The sequence below is a fragment of the Halichondria panicea genome, chromosome 2, assembly GCF_963675165.1.
Source record: "Halichondria panicea chromosome 2, odHalPani1.1, whole genome shotgun sequence".
Lineage (NCBI taxonomy): Eukaryota > Metazoa > Porifera > Demospongiae > Suberitida > Halichondriidae > Halichondria > Halichondria panicea.
Genome location: NC_087378.1, coordinates 4742435 through 4768887, shown reverse-complemented (window position 1 = coordinate 4768887; position 26453 = coordinate 4742435). Strand labels below are relative to the sequence as shown.

At 42.8% G+C, this 26453-nt stretch overlaps 2 protein-coding genes and 1 long non-coding RNA gene across 4 annotated transcripts; 1 reads left to right on the top strand and 2 right to left on the bottom strand.

Annotated features, from left to right (window-relative positions):
* The first annotated feature begins 1324 nt into the window (after positions 1–1324).
* Positions 1325–18752, top strand: LOC135332185 (uncharacterized). Its single transcript, XR_010393144.1, has 21 exons — positions 1325–1445; positions 3578–7014; positions 7161–7219; positions 7935–8063; positions 8147–8203; positions 8354–8438; positions 8759–8829; positions 9294–9358; positions 9485–9534; positions 9895–9966; positions 10340–10400; positions 11190–11263; positions 12003–12095; positions 12879–12971; positions 13741–13897; positions 14067–14209; positions 15247–15389; positions 15583–15614; positions 15915–16004; positions 18086–18155; positions 18578–18752. It is a non-coding gene; the product is annotated as an uncharacterized LOC135332185 (long non-coding RNA).
* Positions 3425–11642, bottom strand: LOC135332184 (uncharacterized). Its single transcript, XM_064527541.1, has 13 exons — positions 11502–11642; positions 11330–11398; positions 11181–11255; positions 10363–10416; positions 9914–9982; positions 9450–9518; positions 9285–9350; positions 8750–8821; positions 8345–8434; positions 8138–8191; positions 7911–8000; positions 7108–7212; positions 3425–7004 (listed from the first exon to the last, which is right to left on the bottom strand). Exons 1-13 carry the CDS (start codon positions 11511–11513, stop codon positions 3459–3461), a joined length of 4371 nt encoding a protein of 1456 aa, XP_064383611.1. The 5' UTR covers positions 11514–11642; the 3' UTR covers positions 3425–3458.
* Positions 18753–19017: 265 nt separating the features above from the next.
* Positions 19018–22918, bottom strand: LOC135332179 (histone-lysine N-methyltransferase SMYD3-like). 2 transcript variants are annotated; one of them, XM_064527533.1, is made up of 10 exons: positions 20814–22918; positions 20711–20768; positions 20533–20650; positions 20348–20460; positions 20000–20293; positions 19917–19953; positions 19781–19858; positions 19525–19699; positions 19349–19466; positions 19018–19286 (listed from the first exon to the last, which is right to left on the bottom strand). In XM_064527533.1, exons 1-10 carry the CDS (start codon positions 21014–21016, stop codon positions 19179–19181), a joined length of 1302 nt encoding a protein of 433 aa, XP_064383603.1. In that variant the 5' UTR covers positions 21017–22918; the 3' UTR covers positions 19018–19178. The 2 variants fall into 2 exon arrangements, with proteins under 2 accessions (XP_064383603.1, XP_064383602.1); XM_064527532.1 differs by having other exon boundaries at positions 19525–19858.
* Positions 22919–26453: the final 3535 nt, after the last annotated feature.

Sequence of the window (26453 nt, the reverse complement as noted above, 5' to 3'; positions counted from 1 at the left end):
GTTTAATATCGCACACTTTTCAACGTATGTGACGTATGTGACGTTGGTCTTTTCTTGATTCACCTGAGCCCTTTCGGAGAGCTTTCATTGTGCGGTTAGTGAACACCTCAGGGAGCTTGAAGGTGTGAACCCAATGCTTCACTTTCACTTTCCTGAGGTGATAAGTTCGTACCATTAACATGTACAGGAGGACACCCAATAGTATAGTGGGAATTTCAGACAACATGACATGTCCACTTTAACCTATAACAAACTAAAAATATAATGTACGGGCTACTGAATAGTACTTGGGGAAAAAGTTGCAGCACCTTTTGCCGAATACTTGGTTTTTGCAGGCAGTATGTTTAGCAGTATGTTTAAGCATAGTTATTTCTGCATAATTATAGCTCTGTCTGTTTTTGCTTGCCGTCCTGCTAAAATTCTGAAATTCCGTACATACCTACATCTTACACGTTTACACACTCAAAAATCAGTAACTTACAGGCATTACGAAACCAAAGAAATGCCAATTTCTTTCAAACATAAAAAAAAACAGTGAATCTGAATCTACTCACCAAGAAGAGCACAAATGCGTTGTTCCTGAACTCCTAACTCTTCTTCTTACTGACGATCTTTACAAAAATGCAGGTAAAGGTGGCCATCTAAATTGTGCAGCTAGCGGCGGATTGTTCCTTATAGTGGCCGCGGTCAGTGGATTTAAAGCCGCAGTGCTAGTGCTTTAAATAGAAATTAATTCAAACTACTGACACCATGGTACCAAGACACAAGCAGTAAGCTAGCTAGCTATATGGCTTATGGTAAGTGAGATGATTATATGTGAACTAGACAAATAAATTTATTATAATTATGCATGTGCTGTATAACTGCTCTAGTTGTTGCAGCTGATATATAAAGTCCTTTTGTTTGTCTTCCACTGTACAGCTTGCAATTTGAAGAGAGCTGTATAGCTTACTCACGTATTATAATTAATTGCAGGAGGGCCTCGAGCAGAGCGTTTCAGATTTAGAACCTGAAAATAATTTGGTACTTTTGGGCTGGCTCAAGGCTGGTTATTGAAGCTTCTGTCCCCTTCCAGGCCTATCCACTTGTAGGGGGGGAAGTTGTGTACAGTACATTAGGCCACTCCAAATGAGACTGTAGTTTCCCGTCAGAGACTCTAGTAAATTATAAGCGGATGTATCATAATGACTATCAATGAGGTAGCTAAAGCAAGAAGCGCGAGTTGGACGGGAAACTACAGTCTCATTTGGAGTGGCCTTAGCTATGAGCCTGTGTGTGTGTGGGGGGGGGGGGGGGGGTACAGTTGTGAAAACTGTACTGATGTTCATCACTGCTATCAGAGCTATATCCTCCTCCCCCCCCAGCTCCTGGTGACGACTGACGGCTAGCCACAGGGATCACTCGATTATACAGGAGACGATATTGGCCAGATTTACAAACCCGGGGTTAGTGAAGCCCTCCTTGACAGCTACATTGTACATGTACATGTAGGTACATGTCCACCTACATGTACATGTTGCTCTTTAGGAAATCAAATCCTTTACAAAAAATAATTATTGTCCGTATTATTATTCTATTCTCCCGCGGTGCCTAGATTTCCAAACTGCAAAACCTCGAGTATATCTGAGTAGATAGAAATAATTCTGCCCCCTATTATGCTTTTGAGCACTGCCCCAAATTCAGCCTATTATGTAGTCGGGCGTCGCCTCCCTCTGAAAGGGAGGTCGGGAATCAAGCCTGTCCACAGTTTTGTTCTGGCCTGTTACGCAATAGCATCATGAATATTATCAAGAGTTTACGATAGAGAGAGAGTATCGAACGTAGGCATACTGTACATCAGATGTATGCGGAGAGTAACGTGACTTCCTGTATCTGTCACAAGCTTGGAATTTGCACACTGACCAATCCAAGCGTGGGTGATGTAATCTATCAACCCATCCAAGTGTGAGTGTGGGTGATGTAATCTACTTTCTTGATAGATGACATCACCCACACTTGGATTGGTCAGTGTGCAAATTCCAAGCTTGTGACAGATACAGGAAGTCACGTTACTCACAGTATGCCTACGTTCGATACTCTCTCTCTATCATAAACTCTTGATATTATTCATTCTAGCCGTAAAGTGGGTGTTGCTCGTGTGCAAAATTTACACGTGGTAAAATTAAGTGTGTGATCAATCCACTTGAAATACTGCAATCTCAAAACAAAACTGTACATAGGCTTGGTTCCTGTCCTCCTTCCATGTAACGGTGAGGGCGGCGACGCCCGTCTAGCCCATTATGTCCCACATTGAAGTCATAAATGCGCTCCCTGCTATGTCATTGTGGTCACTCAGTCCCCTGGGATTTAGACGGTGTTTGCAAAAGTAGTCTCTTGCATAAAGTAGACATTGTACATGGGTAATAACAGGAGCCCCATAAAGAGAAGGAGCGGCTAACTTCAACGTATACTCGGGGATCGCGTTTCGTAATTGCCGGTGAAACCGCACTTCCTTGTACCGCATCCCTGCATTGCGTATAACACGTGTAGGCCACTTAGTGACTCTGGAAATGCGGTCATAACTACTTACGAAACGTGATCCCCGTAGTCCTTCTCTTTATGGGCTTCTGATGATGATAATTATATTCGCATTTGTCAAGGAGGAACGAACAATATTGACATTTTTCGGTATACCCATTTTCAGCATGCAGTCTGTTAAAAAAAGTGAGAAGAAGTGATCTATCTATGACTGTCAGACTTGTATATGGTATCATTGCATTTGTGGCTTACCAGGAAGCAAGAAAGAAGACACGTGGTGATTAGCGCGCATTTGCATTACATCTACAGGAATAAGGGGCGTGTCTGCAGGAGATCCAAGTAATGGCTACTAAACAGCCAGAGCTAGCTGCTTTACAGCTCTTTTCTGACGTAACGCTTTAGTGCAAGGCTAACTTATAAGTTGAATAGAAAGTTTGTGCGAACAGATGATGCTACGAAAGATTCTAAAGAGACTGCAACAGCCTTCAATGTGAGTCAAACTAGCCATAACTCGAGCTAACTTTACTTACATAGCTTTACCATATCCCTCCTGCGACTACGCCTCGAGGCATACTAAAGACATAGTCTGTGAGAATAGTAAGACAAAATTAGCACAGAAAGTAGTAGTATCTATAACAAGCAGTCTGTTAGAGGAAAGTGTGCAAATCATGGCGAGAGGTATTAGCAAAGCGCCAGCTTGCAGCACTAGTTGTATTATGTTGGAAAAAAAGCTTTCAAGATTGTTAGGTCACACTCGATATACTGGCCAGTGTGTGTGTACATGTACATGTAGTTGATATTCTTATATAACGCACACGTCATCCGGATGCTGGCCGCGGTTTAATGTACACCACCACTATCTCTGGGAGCACTTTCAACCACTTAATATATAACATTACAGTTACAACGTGTACGTAGAATAATGGAAAAAACAACAGCAATTAGTTTCTACAAAATGTACAGGTCCAGGGAACTACAACTTGTGTGGTTTCCCTGCAACAGTGCTTGTGGAACCAGGCTTTACAGTTTTTGCATTTCACCATCGATTTTTTATCTTTAGGTTCTCGACATAAACAAGCAATTTCAACCTGCTTTGAAAATTTAACCTTGTTTCGGCACCTACGAATTCCTGTGCTAAATGTGGTAAGCTTGCAGTCTTCAAGGCACCTGGCAAGATGAGATCGAATAGAAACTGTGTTGCCAAATTTCTGGATACATGGATCTCTATGGCAGCAGAGTTCGAAAGCGATAGCAATCGCAAGCACGCCACAGTCTGATCCATTTGACTGCCTCTGAACATCCATCATATTGATGGATAGTGTGGGCGTTGAACAGGAGACAAGGCTACATACAACCCGTACGGTGATATTCGAAGGTCTAGCAAAGATCGTGTCATACACATTCACCGTACCTTCGTCACAGCCCACATTCGATACAACACACCAGTGACTGTTACCAACAATGATAATTTGCACAAAGATCTGATCCTTGTGACAATCGAAGGCCTGATGCTGTGCAAGCGTAGGTGGTTGCAATCCCTTCATCAAAGGAGAGTGCTGTAGCATTAATAGCTGAGCAGCAGTGATGACCCTGTCATTGAGCCAACCACAAGAAGATACTACCTCTTCCTTTTCTGCGATGGTTAATTTGTATAAACAGTTCTCCATCCATACTTTTTCATTTGTAGCAGCTGTGGTAGGGCCATCATCTTCGGAAATGTCTACAACGACAGGTTTGGGAATGACACACTTGCACTTAGCAAGGCAGGCAGCTTCAAGGGCGGCAGCAGCCAAAGAGATATTTGGAGAAGCGCGCCAATTCCCTAGTGAAAGGCTGTGGTTACTGTTACTCAAAGAAATTGTCAACACTTCTGGGGAATAGCTTGCGTTAAGAATACCACCGCCACAATACAACCGAAAAAGATTGCCTACTTTTTTAGCAATCCGACAGAGAAGGTGCTGCTCTCCAAAACGACTGCTGTGAAGATAAACGTACATGCCAACTTCTAGCCTGTCCGTCTTGTCTACGTTGATTTGTGGTTCGGGTTGTGCTGCATTGGTTCGATCGTTGATGTGTGGTTCGCTGATGTGTTTGTGAGCACTGACATGCTCGTCTGGGATCTCATGGTCACTGTCTACGTCAGTCATTGGTACATGTGCATCACCATCAGGAGTGACAACATCATGCTCGTCTGGGACACCGTCGTAACACTCTATGTCTGAGTCATCACCATCAGGCTCATCTGGGACACCGTCGTAACACTCTACGTCTGAGTCGTTTATTTTGGTATGTGCATCACCATCAGGAGTGACAACATTATGCTCGTCTGGGACATCGTCGTAGTTTATTCTGGCATGTGCATCACCGAAAGTGCGCGACAGGTTGAGCCTTTTGTTGTAAGGGCGGGTGGGATTCTTTTCCCTGTGATAGTAGTTTTGGGGGTTCATGGGACAGTATCGTTTGTGAGCTCTTCCATTAGCACCGCAAATGCACCCACTGAGGATGTCTTCTTCAAACGTGCCCATATCAAACTCCTCACTTGCGTAGTCTGAGTTGTTACTGCTGTCCTCCTGTCCATCCTTGTGAGCGTCTTTCTTGGCTCGTTTCTTGGCTCTTGGCTGGTCTTTGCTCTGTTTCTTCTTAGGGCTGGACGCAGTCTTGGTTGCTTTTTTTCCGTATGTGTCACGTCCATGTTGGTCTGTCCAGACAATGCGTTGCTGTCGATCTATCACTCTTAGCTTCTTCAGCTGCACTCGTCGTTTTTTGGTCTTTTCTGTTTTGACTCCTTCAAGTACTTTCTTCCTCTGTTGATTTTGCTTGGACAACACCTCTTGTACACCTTCGTACAATGGTAGATTCATTTTTTTGTAGAGCTCGGTTTTCCAGTGATAGTCAGCCCCCTGTTGTTGATACTCGTGTGTCATGTTGGCTTGCAATAGGCCGAGGTTGGTTGAGACAATGTAATGGAGCCTCTCTAAGAATACGTGCTTTTGTCTAAATCGTATCAGAACACTGTGTGAACTCTCGAGCCAATTGGAGTGGCCACGCTTCAGGATGGGGTGGACTAGCTTGTCGGCCATTTTTGTTCTCGTCAGGCACTCAATTTTGTATGCTAGTAGGTGAAAGGGGCAACGTAATACCTCTTTCGTACGATACAGTTTCCCTTCACACTCGTGGTGATTTTTATCGGCACACTCGCCGCAGTTACATAGTGTAAGGGGGTGAAAGTCACACTGTCGAGCAACCACGCCGTCAGATTCGAACTCGCATTCTTTACAGGTGGTTAGATAGTGTTTTTCACATGTTTGTTCTTCCTCCCATTGGTGCTCATCCTGTACGTGGTGTGTTAGATGACTGAGTCGTCTTGAGAAGTCAGCGGCAGACTCGCAGGTCGACAGTATGGTGGAGAAGCTATTTCTCGAACGCTGGCAGAACACGTCTGTCAGACATCCGCATCCTGCCTTACAATTTTTGGATTTGCAGTGACACTCGACATTAACAACTTCTGGAAAAAAATGTTTCTCCCTGTTTTGTAGTGCGGCAGTGAACTTCTTTTGCTTGCCTCGAACCATCAGTAGCTTGAGGTGAGACTTTGCAGCATGACCTCCGCACAACATGATTTTGGCACCGGGAAACGCTTTTAAGACACGTTTGCTAGAAGAAGAGTCACCATCTTGCCAGTGGACTTCAATGTTCAAACCCTCTGTGCGTGCCACATTCATCAATTGTGTTGCACTGTACCCTTCAGTTGACTTAGATGTGCCTTTGTACAGCGGTTCTTCGATGATGTGGTCTCGGCCTTTTTGGCACAGATGTATAAAATATAGCAGTGCTCCGTTGAAGTAGTTTCGTACGGTGAATGTGGAATTTTTGCTAAAGAAACCACGCGTGTGCCAGGCACCATCGGCAGTAGTAACAGCTCGTGTCCATGATCCGAGTTCTTCCTGGCTCATGTTTTTCATTCTTTCTTTCTCTCTTGAGCACATTTCCTCGACCATTTCTTCTACTACAGGGTGCATATCCCTTATAGTTTGCATGAATGTCGGAAAGGACACTGCCGCCATGCCAAGGATATCAAGCACCTTCTTGTATGTTGCATGTGTGCATCCTGCTGTAATGAAGGCCACCTGTAGTGCCCTGCTGAGTTTGCTCTGTCTGGTTGTGGGGTGATCCGGAAGAATGGCACTGTCAAAAGTATAATACTTTGAGCATCTCTTGCATCTATAGATTATTCGTGCCGCTCCTCCCATTTGCTGAGTTCTCGCTTCAACAGGAATAAGCCCTCCACGGCAGCCCGTTCTTTTGCAGCCTCTGCTGAACTTTTGAATGAAGCTGTCCACCTGTCGCATCTCTGCGATTGTGCAATTGTTTGGAATATCTGGTAAAGCGGGCAGCTTGATTTTAAACTGTCGTAGTGGTGTTGGAAAGTACTCCGATTCTCTGTCTGACCCGGTATCGGTATCGGTATCGGTTGAAGTCATCAATACCTGATTGAAAGTAAGAATAGTAAGTGTACTTAAAAATGTGTCATAAAAAAGGTGCCCCATTGTTGGTCGACTAGCCCTTTGCGTGGCCTATGCATTTGCTTACCTTTGTTTCATACTGACGTGTATACTGACGTGTTCTTTTTGGTGTATACACAGGTTTTGAGCTGTGCGGTTCTGTGAGCCTTTCCGGTCCCGTGTTTGCGCATCCCTGAGAGGTAATGTACATATACGTGTTTATATGGTGCTTTTATATATGTATAATTATACATGTAGCTGGCACGTTGCTTTATATTGGCATACACTGGTAAATCTGCTAGCATGCATAATTGTTGCTAAAAAGGATGTCTATATAAATTAATGGCTGCTGCTCTCATAAAACAGTGCACAGAAGTAACTAGAGTAGCAACACTCTAACCCTAACCCTAACCCTTATATTCGAGTAAGCCCAGGGTGCCATACAGCGGGGAAGGGAGGATATCCCCCTGGCTCCATTTGTTTTCCCCTTTCTATCATACATTTAGATGTATGATTGTATATATGGACAAAAATACTAGCACTGTCACTGTCACCGTCATCTACGTGATCTCTTACGAGACAAATAGTCCATATCTAAATTATAGGTCAAGGTCTAAGAGCACATGGTATGTTTTGCTGACTCATGCACATAGAAAAATATAAACCCAATTTTAACACCCATCGATTTAGAATCGGACCCCCCATTTAAAATACGAAAGGCAACCCCAAAACCCATCAGAATTCACCCAAAAAATTCTGAGGGAGTCCTTAGGCGACGGTGCACTTTGCGCACCGCCACATTTCCCCCTCCTACATGTACTTCAAAATCCTGTATATCACCCTGACTAAGCCAGTTTCTACAGTATGATTTGTTGTTTAGCGTTATCTTACCTCTGCTCCCTGCATTTTGTGCAGGCTTGGTTTGGGTGTGACTTGTATGCTTTGTCTTGGAGTTGATTGTAAATCGGACTCCTGTTGCTCCTAAGCAAGAGTGAATAACATCAAATTTGCCTGGACTGTACATGATGTGCTGCATTTATCTATGTGAGTACATACACGTAGTAAATGTGTATAATATTATATATAATGGGATCGTTTACTCAGCTTGTGTTGTTTACCTTCTCCAGATCAGTGGCGTCTTTTTGAGAGAGGCTGTCGTCAATTTCCTCCTCCTGAAAGTCAAAGTAATGGTTGCATGTACTTTAGGATTACCCTTATACACAACATAATTATACTACATGTACAATTACATGCAACCCTGTTGTAATTGTAATCCTACAAAGATGCACTTGAGTTTCATACTGTGATTACAAATATTCTTGCACCTGTTTCAGGCAAGAATCTTCATCTGAATCTTCATATGGAGTGAGGCTGTGGGTAGGACTCTGCGACAGGAGGTCAAAGGCACTCTCCTCCTGGGTAACACATTGCACTATTCGATAGCATACGTACGTACTACACTAGTACACGTTGCCAATGTGTGCATAACCACATTATCTTTAAGTCTAGACCTGTATAATTATAGTCTCGTCGCCAAGCCAATTTTTTTAGAAATAGGCCTGAGATAGATTGTATCTGGGCATGTCTATGTGAATGTATTGTAAAACATGCTCCTATTAATTGAGTAAGTCATTGCAATCACATGACATGTACGTGGAATACGATTCGTTCTAATTTTCTGTAGTAATCCTACTAAGATGCACGTAACTTTCATACTGTGATTTATTTACCTGTTTCAGGTCAGAATCCTCCTCTGAACTGAGGCTGTGGTTAGAACTCGGCCACGGGTCGAAGGCACTCTCCTGTGAAGGTGAGTAATAAGTCCAAGTATCTACAGTCCTTCTACTACCTCTCTGTAAAATCTGATGCCCTCAAATAAAACAGCCCATATTCAGTGCAATAGAGCTACTCTCAAATAGTATAACCTCAGTGAAATTTGAGGCTACATGAGGTATATACGTACATGTATAGTGCTTTTATGAAAGACTTTCTCATGGCAGGTGAAAATTACTTACGATGACCAAGTACATACCAACAAATGCTGGGACGTTAATCCCTAGTACATGTACATGTATAATAGTTGTGTGTGCTACAGGGTTAGGACTGAAAGATTGAATTGTAAAGGGTTGAGGTGTTAGTAGGCCTAATAACGCCTCTCTCGAATTGTATAGCTTACTCTGCCAGCAAAATGAAACATTTAGTAGCCGCAGCCTCTGATCAAGCATATACTGCACAAGACTTTTATACCCTGATTGCATAATTTACCTGTTTCAGGTCAGAATCCTCCTCTGAACTGAGGTTAGGGTTAGAACTCTGCGACCGACCCTCCTCCTGTGAAGGTGATTAATTAGTCATTGCAATTAGTGTGGGTGTATTCTAGCATACTACATGCGTACACTGTGGTTGTGCTTTGTTGTAACCATCACTCACCTGTATCTCTCGCAAACATCTCTTCTTTGGAGTAGGGGTGGAGTCGGACTCTTGCAGCCTGGAGTACTCCTGTAGTTAGTATCTCGTAAGTATAATAATTATAACCACTCTAGCTATTACAATGCATATACTATTACAATGTATATACCGTATATTTCAAGGGTTTGCGGGAATGCCTTTTGAAACGTTTTTGCGTGAGTTATCAATGTCCTATAATGTAATAAAGCGCTCAATTATATATAGGTAGGATCGATTCACATAAGTTTGACTGATTAATTCGTTTCCAATTCCTCTCCACACTATCTACGTGTATGCTAATTGTTGTTTGTGGTGAATGTGCCCAACAAAATAAGTTACATGATGTCCATAGCAAGCACCAAGCACTCTTATAAAAGCAAAATAGTGTACGTACTATATATTTATAGCGACAAATTATGTCATGCAGGACGTAAGGACATACACACCTGATATGGGTCTTGACGGCAGAAGCTGGATGGCTCGGTTTTTGGGGTGAGAGGTGAGTCATCAATGTCCTATAATGCAATAAAATATATATAGGTAGGATTCACAAGGCATGCTTTTGCTACATGTAGCTAAAAAACGGTCAATTGTATTTTCCATTGCCAGCTATGGACATGCAAATTTGGAGCCAAAGGGGCCCCTTTCCCCCTCCCCTGTATGACACCCTGAGTATCTATGCTGTAACGTGTCCGACAAAGTAGTTAGACACTGTTTTGGAGGTGTCGCTGAGTATCCACATGGACACACAGTGTCTAGATACTACTGCTCTGAGGCACTTTTCCCATGTACTTCCCACGTATATCTTATCAACTAGTGTCTAATTACATGTATATAGCTCAAATATAATTATATAGCGACAAATTATGCAGACAGCAGACGTACATGTACAAACCTGATATGGGCTGGATGGCTCGGTTGTTGGGGTGAGAGGTGAGTCACCAATGTCCTATAATGTAGCATATTTTTCTAAGCTCAGTTATATATAATTATAGGATTCACATAGACTGATGATACTGATTAAGGAACCTGTGAATGGGGAAATAAAACAACGCACCATGCGTTTTATTTCCTTGTTGTACATACTGTATATGCGTAAAAGAGGCTACAATTCGAGAGAGGCGATTAATACCCTGGCCTATAAAACATTCCAGCACCTTCAAGTTGCTCTTTTCACCTGCACAAACTCAAACTCTGCCACAAGAAAGTATTTGTAAAGCACTAACTAGCTTCTACCTAGCTAGTATTAATATGGCTGCCACGTGCTAGCCTCAACGTTCACTGAGGCTACTATTTGAGAGCAGCTACTGTACAAGGATCGGTACAGAACTGACATAAGCATTCTACATGTATTGTCGCTCAACAGTTTTTAATCGAAAGCGCAACAAAACGTGCAACCGTACGGTACGGTAAATTTCTACGCTTCGTATGGTGCCAAAACGGTTAAACCTACAGTAGTACACGTTACCGATGTGTGGCACCTTCAGGAACTACCTTGGAAACGAATTTCAACCACGCCCCCAGGTACCCCAGGCCTATTTTTCGACCTACCATTCCATTTTAAAGAGCAACTGGAGACACTAGACCGAGTTTATTGTTCATTACATATATGCATGCAACCCTCCAATTGAGAGCATACAAATAGTGTTAAACTTCTGTGCAGAATTGCAATCCTACAAAGATGCACATGAGTTTCGTACTGTGATTGCTTACCTGTTTCAGGTAAGATTCCTCCTCTGGAGTGAGGCTGTGGTTAGGACTCTGCGACAGGTCAAAGGCACTCTCCTCCTGTGAAGGTGAGCGAGTCATTGCAATTATTATGGGTGTATATTTGGTATTTGCTAGCATATAAAAATTCTCACCTGTATCTCTCGCATCTTTGGAGTAGAGGCCGAGTCGTACTCTGGCAGCCTGGCCTGTTCTTCAAGTTTCTGTAGAGTTAATTAATAATAATTATCGGAAAGTGTACATTACGTATACTTGTTGTGACAAAATAATGTGTTCACATGCCACTCTATTGTACAGGGTACAAACCTCTTCGTCCATGCTGATTGCACTGTGAAATCTTGCTTTGCACTGAAATCTTGCTCTCTGATACAACTTGGTGAGATGTGAATAGCTTCCTGTTCTGTGTAACCTTTATAGCTGAGCTCTGTGGTTTCTGTGGTTAGTATGACCACCAGCCCCTTACTATTACATCATGCTTCATCATGTCCAGCACCCTTACTATTTTTATCATACATCATGCTTCATCATGTCCAGCACAGGTACATTGTGGTTCTAAATTATTGCTCAATTTCTATTCAAGATCTATCTTGTTCTACCAGGACTTAGCATAAACCCTGTAATGTGTGGTTAGCTATTTTTAGGTTGTGATATATACCACTTTGCTTCATCACCTCCTACATGTATGTACATGGCAGGCTTATACCTAATGTACTGTACATGGCCCCCCCCTCCCTACACACACAACAGGCTTTATACCTAATGTACTGTACATATTGAACTGTGTTGCTAAATATCCCCTCCCCCCAGCTGAGGGCACCCGGCTTAGACACGACTGACGGCTAGCCACAGGGATCACTCGATTATGCAGGAGACGATATTGGGACCACCCCTACGTACAAGGTGTGCATACTGTACACAACTTCCCCCCCCCCCCCCAACACATACACAACCTTCCCCCCACACACAGGCTCATAGCTAATATACTGTACACAACCTCCCCCCCCCCCCACACACACACAGGCTTATACTGTACACAACCTCCCCCCCCCCCCCACACACACAGGATCATAGATACTGTACACAACCCGCCCTCCACACACACACACACACACTCATGGCTAATATACTGTACACAACCTTCCCCCCACACACACAAGCTCATAGCTAATATACTGTACACAACCTCCCCCCCCCCCCACACACACAGGCTTATACTCATACATCATGCTTCATCATGTCCAGCACCCTTACTATTTTTATCATACAAGCTCATGTAGCTAATATACTGTACACAACCTCCCCCCCCCCCCCCCCCACACACACAGGCTTATACTCATACATCATGCTTCATCATGTCCAGCACCCTTACTATTTTTATCATACATCATGCTTCATCATGTCCAGCACAGGTACATTGTGGTTCTAAATTATTGCTCAATTTCTATTCAAGATCTATCTTGTTCTACCAGGACTTAGCATAAACCCTGTAATGTGTGGTTAGCTATTTTTAGGTTGTGATACCACTTTGCTTCATCACCTCCTACATGTATGTACATGGCAGGCTTATACCTAATGTACTGTACATAGCCCCCCCCCCCCCTCCCTACACACACAACAGGTTTTATACCTAATGTACTGTACATATTGAACTGTGTTGCTAAATATCCCCCCCCCCCCCCCCAGCTGAGGGCACCCGGCTTAGACACGACTGACGGCTAGCCACAGGGATCACTCGATTATGCAGGAGACGATATTGGGACCACCCCTACGTGCAAGGTGTGCATACTGTACACAACTTCCCCCCCACACACACAGGCTCTGTGATTAGTCATAATGAAGGCTAATGAAGGTATTTATCCCTATTTAATTAAAGTAGAGCCTCACACCTATTTAGTAGCATTTTGAGAGCATGTTCAATTCCTAAACTAATAATATTGATGCAGTAGCTCTCAGAATTACCTTTCCAATGAAAGCACCATACATGTAGGTGCTGATGCCTCGGTGGAGGTGCCAAAGCTACATAACATAAAGCAAACATTGATCATGATTATTAGTGGGTAATGATCGATAGTGATTGTGTTGTTAAAAAAGATCAATGCCAAAAGTTCAAGTCTAAAATTAATGGCTGCAAGTCAGCGAGCCTTGCAGCTCTTTTCTCACTCTTGCAGCTACCAATAGCTAGCGTTCTAGTGCAGAGCTAACTACTAAGTAGAGTAGCAACACTCAGTGAACAGGTTTTGCTACGAACTCTTCTGAAAAGGCTGCAATGGCACTCGAAGTGAGCAAAACTAGCCATAACTCGAGAATGAAGCTTTATTTTATAAATCCACGAATTAAAATCCAAGAAAACATGATTAGAAGCCTATAGAAACTCTTATTTGCACTTCATTGATCCTTGAGCGGCTGTAGCAGTCTACACACACACACACGGACACACTACCGTATATGTAGCTCGCTTGTGCATGCGCACTGGGGCATAATGATGCGCTCAGATACAAGTGTGATTAGTTTCTCTGACAATGTGTCCTCCTCCCCTATTGTACAGATTGAGGAGCGTCTCATCAAGTCTCCACCTGTCCATTCTGCGTGGACAGTGCTTGTGTGGGGTCTCGTCAGAAGGGAGCGGGGTCGACACCTCTATGGACACCACACCCTCTAACGCCCCCACCACTATCAAACTAGGGGGCACTCCGCAACTTGAGGTACACACCTCCTACACATTTATAGCATTTTATATTTTTTGTGAGTGTGGATCAGCTATCACTATATAACCTACCCCCCACAGACTGTTCGGAACGAACAGTCTGTGGGGGGTAGGTTACAAGCTCTTACCTCAATTTCAGCCCCTTTCCCCATTGGTAACCCACCCAGCCACACCCAATACCCTCGTGAAACCCCCCCCCTTTTCAAGTAATGGTCAGAGTGTGCAGGGGATCCCTCCTTGATGTTTTCGGCAGTCACAAAGTACTCTCGGATCTGCAGGACTACACCTACCTATATCAGGACATGACGAGGTTGGTACCCAACTGTAGCGTACACCCTCGGCTACCCGCCAAATAACGTTTCGGGGTGCTCAAAACTTGTAAGTGCCGAAACAAGGCAAGGGCCCGGTTAAAGAAATCCATACACGTTTGGGCGAGGGGGCGCGCCGAAACACGGGCGAAAACTTGCGCTTTAGGGCATGCCTCGATTTTGGCAACTTTATATTTCCGATAGCCGCAGTGTACGGCACCCATTAATGAGTCGATGGCAGGTTAAGTATTAGAATATTTTGCTGGTGAAAAACCTTTGCGAATGTGCATGGCATTTCTTCTAAAATTATGGATCAGCACGAGGATCCCGGCTCAATAGCTTGAAATTCACCAAACCTAGTGGTTTTACTGTACATAGGCTACTATGGAGAGCAGTCTTGTGTTAGTTATAGTTGCTGTCTCCATTAACAGCTTACAATATTCGAGTTCACTTGAGCTTGCTAGAGAGCACAACAGTAGATCTACGCAGGCACTGTATTCGTAGATTTCATTGGAAAGGTAATTCTGAGAGCTACTGCATCAATATTATTAGTTTAGGAATTGAACATGCTCTCAAAAATGCTACTAAATAATAGCTAGTATTTCCATAATTCAAAAACATGTACCTGTACATGAAACAATTTTATACATGGCTTATGGCATAATAAGGCAATCTATATTCATGTTAGGTAGACCACAACATTCCAATTAGACACATGCATGCAGCCACAGCCTGTTGGACCATAACTACATGTACACTTAGTCCATTTGCCTATTGCCATGACCACTTTCCAATCAAAATTAAATTACACTGGATGCAAGTAATTATTTATTAGTTCTAGAAACCGCTAATAGTGTGAGCAAAGTACATTTACTGAGTGCGCGTGCGCGTGCAGTCCACTGATGAGTCCCGGCACAATAAACATTAGGGACGAAAAGGTCTTGTATTCGACCTTCTGGGCTATACCAATGATGGATGATCGACTTGATCGATCGTCCGTTACTGTAAGTGTATGGCTTTTTGTCGCACTTTTCTGCAGCTCAAGCACACCTGTCCAGCAACATTTTCTCCATACAACGCCTTCTCATGGATCTGACCAATCAGGTGGAGGTAGCAAGAGTATGGCCGCCCAGATTGAGAATGACGGCATGGCAGGATATCAATACTGGAGACTGCTGCCAGGTAACTCCACTGCAGATAGTGTGAACTGCATGCTGTTACTGTTCCACCTCACTTGTATTAGAGCTTTAGCTAGCAAGCCAAGAAAACACTGGCTCTCTCCTTAGATGTTCGTGTATTGTTTATGTGCGTGCTACGTCAGTGCTGCACGTGTTTTTTGTTTTGGTAATTATAATGTTCTCCTGTCTTTACACAGAAAAAAGTGGTTGACTCCTTCGGAAAGTTGAGGTCAGCTTTACTACATGTACATGTGTACGTACCTGACTTAGCACCTATTGGGAGTTACTATTGGGCATACAGGACATGTAATGGGTAAAAAAAGTACCTATTGAGCGTATTTAAACATGCACGTACTAGTGACAAAACGTTGTTCCCCGAAGGTGTCCGTTATGTAGACTACTCAAACTTTGTGCAATGCTGACATGTAATGTCTAAACAACCTCTGCCACCTCTCTTTTTTGAGAGGCTTCAATAGTTACGTATCTACCTCCCTAAAATCTCTCTAAATTTCTCCATCTGACCATACAGGTAGAGTTGATTGGGAGCAGTGATATGAGAATGAATTAAGCAGCTAAGGATGATATCAAAGAACAGGAACAGAAAGCGAATGACTTCGTGGTAAGTGTTTCAGATTTCCTCTAACAGCTAGTGTACAAGTTCCGTGTGTATTTAACCTACCACCTATTATCCAGGCTATAATTATACGTACTTTAGTTACCTAATTAGGTAGGGTCTTTAGGAGGAAATTCCCTTACAAATATCCCCCGCTATAGCAACCTGAATTGTAGCAATAAATTGTTGAGAGGATAAGTAGTACACCACATCTTTGCAAATGCTGCCACGCCCTTTCTCGAGAGGCACCCAAAAACAATATATACACACATGCTTTCCCAACATTAGAACTCCTCATGCATATGAACATCATGCATAGACTCTGACACTCAGTAACATGCTTTAAAATACTTTATGTGGTTGTGTACTTAACAGTGACCCTGTACACAATGCAAGAAAACAACAATGTGAGTACATGTACATGCATATATACAATGTACAATATGGGAGCTCAGGTATAAGGTTATTTACGCCGCTTCTTAGCAGCAGGTACTTGAGACGTCTCAGTGGCTGAGGCCGAGGCCTTACGGTTGGAGGTGGGGGTGCGGCAAACTGAAAGGGTTGTTGCTGTAAGGAAATACAATTGGTTTGAAGTACGCCAAGTTTTTGTTTTTGCGTTGAGCAGTTACAGAGCTGGAATACACACACACGGATACAGTCAGCTTTATGCCGTAGTCCTCGTGCGGTCGAGACATAATTACAATGTATGTCAATGTTCGTAGACACTAAAGCTACCACTCAAATAATCTCCTATACGTACATATATTTGTTGTACAGCACTCACCAATTGGTGGTTGAGGTTGAGGGCTCTCCTCCTCATAGTTGTAATCATAGTCCTCCACACTCTCTTGAGTTTCACTGGGGCCATACAACACTGTACTGGTTTCACTCTCCTCTGAAACTAGGACAAACCATATAGTTCACCAAAAACCTACTGGAGCATAGAAGAGTTACCTTCTCGTTCATCATTGGCTGCCTCCTCCTGCCCGTTTCCTATGAGGTAGTAACAAGTGATATTGGCCAACGTCACCTGCACTCCGTCCGTCAGCTCATAATAGATGTTAGGCTTGAGGGCCACCTGGGAGGTGGGAGGGAGTGACATGCACATCACTACAATTACATCTCAGTGTAAGTTAGATTTTTGTCTTGTCGCTCAATAATCATTTAACCAGCTGTCAAACATTAGATTAGCTTACTGAGTTCTCTGCTATAACAATCTAACTGTCTCACATGCATGTACATGTATGTATGATTTGCAATACCACCTTTCGCCTGAACGTCTTATTCCGACTTCCAAGATCCTTTATAAAGTGTGAACCCTTCTCCACAAGTATCTGTGCATGTTTCCGGGAGAGGGATCCATTGGAGAGTGTCACATCACAATCCTCCCCACGTCCTACCAAGTTATCCCCTGTTGTACATATATGTGTGTATAGAAAATCGGGGACACACGCACACACACATGCACAGAGTATGTACAATCGACTCACCCTCTTTGAGGAAATAGTCGAAATATACCGGGGGTGTATATTCTACGTTTTGGGAGATATTCTTGTCCTGGGAGAGCACTCGCAAAAGGCTCGCTGATTGGGTGCTCAAAGTCTCATCACGCTCTGCCGTTAGTCTTTCTGGTTGACATTATCAGAAGGTATCAGAGTGAGCAGACTCAGAATATATACAGACAGACAGACCGGACTATAACCTGTGGCCCGCCTACGCGCCTAGGGTTAATAACAATCATCGTTTACCATATTTGAACTCAATGTAGGGGCATATGTCAGTAATATCTTTGTATCTTGTGATGGTATGCACATAAAATACTACTGTTCATGTTTGGCTATAAAAATAGGAGATGGTATCTGGGCGTGTCTATAGCGATAGTATTGTAAAACATGCCGTAAAATGCCTATTACAATATTCAACCTACCGTTCCATTAGTAATCGAACTGTGATTGCAAATACGCTTTAATAATTTACCTGTTTCAGGCAAGATTCCTCCTGGGCTGTGGTTAGGTCTCTGCGACAGGTCATTAATTAACCTCTACTGTACAGGGTTTACAAACCTGATTTGGCTCTTGTTCCTGCAGGAATACGCTAGACGGCTCGCTTGTTGGGTTGTGAGAATCTTCCATGCTGGTTGCACTGTTGCTCAACTTGGTGAGATGTGAATAGCTTTCTGTTTGTGTAGCCTTTTATATTGTCAGCTCTTTGTGGGTTTTTAGCTGAGCTCAGTGGTAAGTGTGGTTAGCTGGATGAGCACAGAGGAAAACCCTTACTATTTTTAGGTTGTATAATTATAGCCATTATGTCACACTCGTACACCTAGCTCCTACAATTTAAGGTATTAGAGTGATGGCAAGGGTGGTGGTGTCTGGGGGGTATTTGTCAACAAATACTGTACCTTAATAACCCCTAGTACATAATTAAATCCTTGCGCTTCATTTGTGTGTATTAGGGTTAGGACTGGCAAGGAGGATCCATGCGCTTTTAGAGCTACTGAATGCATATGTTAGTTTTGACATACAACTATCACACACACACACACACACACACACACACACACCACCCTCCTCACACAGGTCCAACCCGCTAGTGTCTCACACTCTCATTGTTCATGGGGATTACCCCGCCCACCTACCATTTGGTGTTGTGCCTCTGTTGGCTACTAGTAAGTAAGCCAGGCTGTTGTTACGACGACTCTAACAGTGTGTACAACAAGAATTTCTGCTTACAAGTGAGTTAGAGTAAACACAAAAATAGATTACATCATACATTGTATGTGATTCAAAATTTTAATTTGTCTTTTAATGCATCTATATTGACTGAATTAATCCACACACGTACAGGCTTATATGTACCGTACATAGCCCCCCCCCCCCCCCCCACACACACACACACGTATGTACATTGTATTCTGTTTACGGTAACCTCTGTAACACTGCTCCTACAGTATACATGTATGTTTTAATTAATGTAGAGGTATAATATTATTACGGTGCATTAATTAACTTGCTGTCTGTTGTTGAGGTATAAATGGTCAATTCATGTTGGCTAAGTTTACATGTAGATCAATTCCATTACTGTACACAGCTGTGTCACAAGTACTGTTACAAACACTTTTAATAATTGTTATTATATCGTAGAAAGTCTACAGCAAAATCAATTAACAATGAAATAAATTTATTTTTGTCTGCGAGCTAGTTTAAGTTGAGATTCGGTCAGCATGGTGGTTGCTGCCATAGTGATGCAGTGGTCAGCTCCATACAGTCTCTCAGCTGCTGTCTTAGCCTGCAGTGTGTGTGTGGGGGGGGAGGGTGTAACTGCTGGGTACACTACAATGGAGGGCTTGCCTTCGTGAGGTCGTTTAGTGATAGGATCAGTTGGTCAGTAGTTTCTAAACATAGTCTCAACTCGCCAATTATCAGTAGCCGGGATACACTCGAAGGATGAAGGAGCCCATAGTGACGGCTGTGTGTGTGTGGGGTGTGTGTGTGTGTTGAGGAAAAGCTGTATAATAATGACTAACAGAGATGGTTCCAATAATTGGATGCTGTACTTGAGCGACTCCTCCCAGAGACACAAGTGATTACTGGCATCGATCAGATGGTCCATAAGACACATACTCAGAATATTATCATGGGATAGTCGTGTCGAATGGCTCGCGTATAGAGCTCTGCCTTTGTCATACACTTTCTGCCACTGTACACACAAACTGTTAGGGAGCATACACACACAATACACACTGATGGTTATACTAAGAACTACAGTATATAGCAGGATATCTCCATGTTCATTCAACCCCTTCAACTCTGTCAGCTCTGTCTCCATATCCTGTCTTAACAAGGAGGAGATTTCCCTTCCTTCAACACAGGATAACAGTGTAATTAAAAGTATGTAGTACTAACAAAAGCAACATACCATTGGCACCCATTAAGAGCAATCGGTCAGAGCATCTCTATAATAAATATATAAGCAATAATAGCACAGCAGCAATCACTCACGGGGGATTTGCTGATGTCCTCTAAGCATCTCTCACAGGCACAGGTGAAGTTGTATGTACTCTGTAGCTCAGTTTGTCGCTCACTCAGCAATTGCAGTGTATCAGTGTAGGTAATGAACAGTTGCTCATCAGGACCTATATCCCTGACAGCCTTGAGGACTAGTTGTCGTCCAATAAACAAGGGAAGAGTGTTGGGACGACAGGAATGGTTGAGCAGAGAGGGGGCAGAGTACAAGGCCACACCAGCTGAAGATATGTTGTTCACACCCGTAATTGAGAATTGATTACAGAACAACTATACAGAGAGAGGGGGATTGAAGTAACACGATGAACAACCACAATGGTGTACCCTCCGGAAGAGCTGATGGATGACATGCGGAGGATAGTCACAGAGCTGAGCAGTGTGAGCTATCAAATGCTGTTCAATCATTCTGTCTCTGCCAGTGAACCAGTGAACAGGAACTATAGAGGACACCCTCACATTTTATCATCACATCACATTATAACTTGATGAACAGAGCAGCTGTTGCTTACGTGAGCAGAGGTGTTGAATGTCCCTTGTCAGTGCTCGGAGAGCTAGTCTTACAAACGGTGTAGCCTTCTCACCTTTCACACCCTTACACTCTGTCTTGTGTAGCAGCCAATCCAAACGCTGCATACAATATACGCTGAAGACACGCCCACACATATCTAGACACACACGTATACGTACCTGGCAGTCAGAGTTGCAATAATAAACAAACTTGCATCGGCTGCACTTCTTCAGTGACCTACACAGGAATCATGAGCACTGCATGCAATACACAATCACTCACTCTGATCTGTTGAAACAGTGCTCACAGATAGTGCCTCTAGTCTCCTCCACACTGCAATGTGCTATAGGTAGTTCACTGAATATAGTGTCCCCAGCAGATATAGACTCTTTAGTAAACACTCCTCGACCCATCCCGTCCACTGTGCGCAGCTCCAGCGATGGAGGTAGTCCAACCGCAGCAGATAGCTTTTTCAGGTCATCCATGTCCTAGATCCACGTGTCCTAGATCCTTGCTAGAGATAATTATACCTTGGACTTGGTGCGCATGCGCAAGCGCGGCACACTATATACACATGCGCATTGCAAGACGGTTTTAGACATACCCGATGGTGCTACCTGCTGCCGCCTTGAGGAAGGCAAGGAAAGCCAAGTGCTGACTATTTATTTATATAGAAGTATTATTTTATATAGTGTAGTGTAGTTGTGTGGTATTGGTGATCACTCCTTAATTAAGGTATAGCTAGCGATCCGATTACGGCAGATGTTTTTAATATATCTGATGATAGATCTTGATTAGTGCTCTCTAGTGGTGGTCTTGGATTTCCAGTGCCTTGCTTGGTTCTCTAGATATGAAGGCCGAAAGTAGCTGGGCGTGGTCATGAACCTTGATAACAGTAAACAAACATATCAACGTGTTGACGCTGAATTTTAAACTTGTTCAGAACTCGTTGAAACCAACGCATTGGATAGATGACAAGAAATACAAGTGGAAAGATAATCACCAAGATCAAAACAAACAAAGCAGTGATAGCGTAGGGAAGGTGTTCTTTACTGAAGTAATCCACAGATGAGAGAACATAGCGGACACTATACTCTTTAATCCTGAGACAAATCAAGCCTTCCAAACCTGAAAGTAATTTCTTTTACTCCACAATCACACTGGAAGTGAAAACTTACTCCCATTCCACCGTCTAAAGTAGTTCGTTTTTCTAGTGGTACAAATAGAAGTAATTACTAAACTTTTAGTGTAAACAAAGGTTAATTTATAGCTCACAAGTCATTTCTGCGCATGGGCATCTGAAGGCCAAACAAGACCAAGCAGCAGACCGCAGAGGTCCTTAGTGATGTGAGCTCAGGCAAGCACTTTCGGTCACTTTCGGCCGTAACAAACCACCACACCTTGCACAAAAGTACTGTACGTGTTTGGGTTCGAGACTCTTAAACGAATTGTGTAGTTTTATGTACTGAATCCCCTGAGCAACCACTAATTAGATCTAACCCACCACCCCCCGCGTCTGCTCTCACGTTACAGGTGTATTTGAGTACCAGAGAGTCACCATCACAGATCAACAAAGTTATTGGGAAACAACACACATGTCTTATAATACTGTTACAAAAAGCACATAATTGTCGTGGTCAACGAATCAGTCCAAGAAGAGGAGGGGCATAACCTGTTGAAAAATAATTGAAATCACCCATTTAGGGAGTTAAAATGATGTACGCAAGCAGCTAACCTAAAGTCTGTCAATTTGTCACACTACATGGTCCGTACTAAACAGACAGTTCGTAGACATTCCTCTTCTTCAATGAGTTAGCCAAGGTAGAGAAGCTAGTCGCGCGGAAAAAAATCTAGCCAAGAGCTTAATATGGGCTGTTCGTACATCAAAGTGAAGTCTGTTGGGACATGCCCCAACCACCAGCTCTATACTATATTAACACATATACTGTAAAAAGAGATGTGCCATTTATAGCATGCGTGTATAGCGTGTTACACATGTGTCAAACTGCTTAAACGGCTGACTGCAGAACTTTTAAACAAGCTAAGAACTGAAAATTGATGTACGTGCAGCCAAAGTGTTCGCCACGATTGTACATGGTCATTAATGGTCCTAACAGTGAATCATCGGAATTGTAAAATCAATTCCGCCCTATAAGAAGCTTTTGACTGTACTCAATAGATTAAATGAGTATATAATATGAGGCATACACAGGAGTTGCATGCCCTCTTCTCCTCTTCTCTTTATACGCCCTTGTCTTGGAAATACTACATGTGAGCTTGCAATTTGACATACGTGTAGCATGTTATTTGGAGGGACAATCAAATGACACATATGTCAGGGTTGAAACAACCCACTTGTTTTTACAGTGCGCGCGCATGCATGCCAGTTATAACAGGGATTGTGAGCGTTAGCCAATAGCAATAGGTCATACACCACAGAAATGCGTGTGCAGATTATGGAAAAAATTAATGGTTTCTATACTCCGTATGTAATATAATTATGTAGGCCATGGCAACGAATAATAAAGAGACCAGAAAGAAAGAAAAAAAGTGGACATGGAGGGGAAGGCCAACTTCGTCTCTGTTGGGACATGCTGAAATCGTGTAATCGAATACCAAGGGAGCTGCGTCTCAAAATAGAATACAAAAGGAAGGACCACAAAAGAGGAAGTGGCCACTCAAGGTCTGGAATCAAACAAAAAAAAGAGCTTCCCAACATGCCAGAAGCTTTTATACCTTCCACAGGCGAAGATAAAACATGCGTTTACACACGAGTATAAACATGGCAAGCTGACAAAAGAGTAATAAGAAAATAATTACAGTACAGTCCCTATAGGTCAACGGCCTTGTAAATGTTGAAGTAACAATTAAGATTGCATGCACGCGGAAGAAAAATCTAGCCAAGAGCTTAACAAATTTGCCATCAAAGTGAAGTCTCTGTTGGGACATGCCCCAACCACCAGCTCTCAAGCCTCGGGTAATGAGGTTGGGAACGCCATATCAAAGACTCTGCTGGCAAGGCTAAGGGAAGTTTGACAACAAGAAGGAGCTAATCAGACAGAAGCTCAGCTCGTCCGATTAGAAAAATACACACAGAGTGCATGCATCTCAATTACTGAGAAATTGTTCCCAGCAATAACTAAGATTATGGGGTCTGCACTAAAATACTTCATGCACAGATTATTATTATTATACCCTCCATTCGGAAGCGTAGGGGGGATCGCGTTCTTGCTGTACAGGTCTGTATTCATCCATTTAGAGGAAAACGTACTTGGCCACTACAACCAAGGTTAAACGCCAAATATTGTGAGTTCTATATGAGTTGTTTGCAAACAGGTATATTTTTATTTTTAATGCAGCTCTTGCTCAACAATCTCAAACAAGAGTGCCTCTCAAACCTGAACATGTGATTGGTCTCCCTTCTGGCATTACCCTGAGGCATCCTTCCAACATGTGTAGGGAGAATTTGCAACTTGTTTACGTAAGCTGCTTGTTCAATGAATGTATACTGTTCAATCAATCTACATGCATATAGGAGTCATTGACTGAGACCATTACCATGCCTGTAGGTTACTAGCCTCGATCCCAGTCCGCTCTTCGTATCTACCCATAATTATATCGGGTTTAGAACACTATAGTCACCTCAACATACTAATACTTTGTCACGTGGAAGTTCAACACTTTTTGCGTGTCTTTTAATAATTAGCTTTCATAGTCTCAATAGCGTTCAATAGCGATTTATGTGAAAATTCGCAATCAAAAAACGTTGTGTTCGAAACCCAATCTATATGTGTACATGCACCCTACAGTATGTATCAAGCACACATGCAACTAAAAATTAATGTGTCTAAATTGTATGTATGTATAGAACACGTACGCGCGCGCACACACACACACACACACACACACACACACACACACACTAACATCTATTTATTTTGACTTTAATGGCGAATCCATCTATAGATCTTGTACATGTAACTACAAGCCACAAAACACCTAGCCTCCTTCACCGGCCTTTGAAAGAAGGCCTGCTATCGACTGCTTGCGCATGCACCAAATTATTGGATTTTTTCCCGTAAATATTCCTATAATACTGGATACATCAGAGAAAATATCCTAAAAGTCATACACAGAGTTATATAGCTAGCTAGCTAGAGACAGAGCTGTGTAGGTTTGTTGTACTGCTATTTTCTTCTGATAGAATCAGTAGCAGTAGTATAGTAGACTTTCACCAAAGTTAGTGTTAAATGGGCGTGGCCTGTCCATATATGCTCTTATCAGCCGCCATTCCTTTCAGACGATCGTCATCCACACTGTTGCGGGCTGTGAGTCTTTTGTTAACATAGCAGGCTAAGGGTAGCTATCAGAGAATGCTATCCGATGGGCTAGAAACCTTCAATCGAACTTTCTATCTACTTCCTTCAATCCACTTCCTTTTGTTGTGATGTCATAGTTTTACTGAGCATAAACGATGTTATCCAAAGCCCCCAGATACCGGGGGGATATTAGCGCATGCGCAAGCAGTCGATACCAGTAGCTTGATAGCTAGCTAGGATTAGCCTCCTTTGCGGGTTCTCAATAAGAATTAATTAATTAATAATTAATACAGGCTGTTCATAACAAATGTGTCATGAAAGTGAAGTCTCTGTTGGCATGCCCACTTCCCTAGTGGGAAGTGCGGCCTGGGATCGAGGCTACAAAACACCTAAACGTAAGATTTGTACAATAAACCGTCAATTGAATGTCCTTCATGCTTCAGCGGGCGTTCCATCCAACCCAGTTAGCCTTGTGCTACTACCCCCTTACCAAACACACACGCACGCACACACACACACACACACACACACACACACACACACTAACATCTATTTATTTTGACTTTAATGGCGAATCCAATCCATCTATAGATCTGTATTGTTGCTGCAATGCCACATTGTACAATCAAGAAAGAAGATGATGATGAACCTCGAATTATTTTCCCCATCCCTATATAAGGGTGGCCGGGCAGTGGCAATCTGAAGGATAATCATAATAAGAAGAATTAATTAATTAATAATTAATACAGGCTATTCATAACAAATGTGTCATGAAAGTGAAGTCTCTGTTGGCATGCCCACTTCCCTAGTGGGAAGTGCGGCCTGGGATCGAGGCTACAAAACACCTAAACGTAAGATTTGTACAATAAACCGTCAATTGAATGTCCTTCATGCTTCAGCGGGCGTTCCATCCAATCCAGTTAAAAGTGGCAAGAACCAGAACCAGCACAAGACTCCTAAAACTCCTAAAGTTATTGTAGTTGGTTCTAGAAAAATTTGGGGCACTCGAAGATCTACAACTACCTCAGAGATAATTATGTGATTCGATTAAGTCCATATCAGATGTTGATGTTGTTGCTTTTTCGGTGAAGAGGAAATATAAGACCATTAAATCGTCCCAAATAAGTAAGTGGTGGTTTGTTGTTCGTGGTGATGAAAGTAAGCTAAAAAGACTGGAGGATAACTGGTTGCTTATTGATCAGCAAGCTAGGTGGAAGTTAGAGCCACTGTATCGCTTTAGCGATCCACTAGATAAGGCACTTGGAACACATGCTCAAGATGACAATGTAGACCCATCGCTGGACCCTCCTGAGGATCAAAACAACTCGCAACCACCTTTTTTAGGTCAGACTTAGGCAATCAACATAACGTGGAGGGTGCAAACTCTCTAGCCTCGTTCCCAGGCCTTACTTTTCTTGCTGTTGTCACTGTTCATCCATAAACATAAGAAAGACATAGTGAGGCAGCAAAGAAAGAAATGGGCGTACAGTTAAGAAAAGTAAGGCCTGGTTTGGGAAATCGCGTGATCCACAAGGATTTTTATGAACGTGGGCGATATGTAGCCCACAATCGTGACGTAAGGTATTCTCACACGCATTCAGAA

Coding starts and splice junctions, on each gene's coding strand:
- LOC135332184 (XM_064527541.1), bottom strand. Junction 8,822..9,284: donor AGGATTCTGACCTGAAACAG/GTAAATTATGCA, acceptor TCACCTTCACAG/GAGAGTGCCTTCGACCCGTG. Junction 7,005..7,107: donor CACGTCAGTATGAAACAAAG/GTAAGCAAATGC, acceptor ACTTTCAATCAG/GTATTGATGACTTCAACCGA.
- LOC135332179 (XM_064527532.1), bottom strand. CDS start 21,016: ATGGATGACCTGAAAAAGCTATCTGCTGCGGTTGGACTACCTCCATCG. Junction 19,954..19,999: donor AGGACATCAGCAAATCCCCC/GTGAGTGATTGC, acceptor TATTTATTATAG/AGATGCTCTGACCGATTGCT. Junction 19,287..19,348: donor CACTAAACGACCTCACGAAG/GCAAGCCCTCCA, acceptor CACACACTGCAG/GCTAAGACAGCAGCTGAGAG.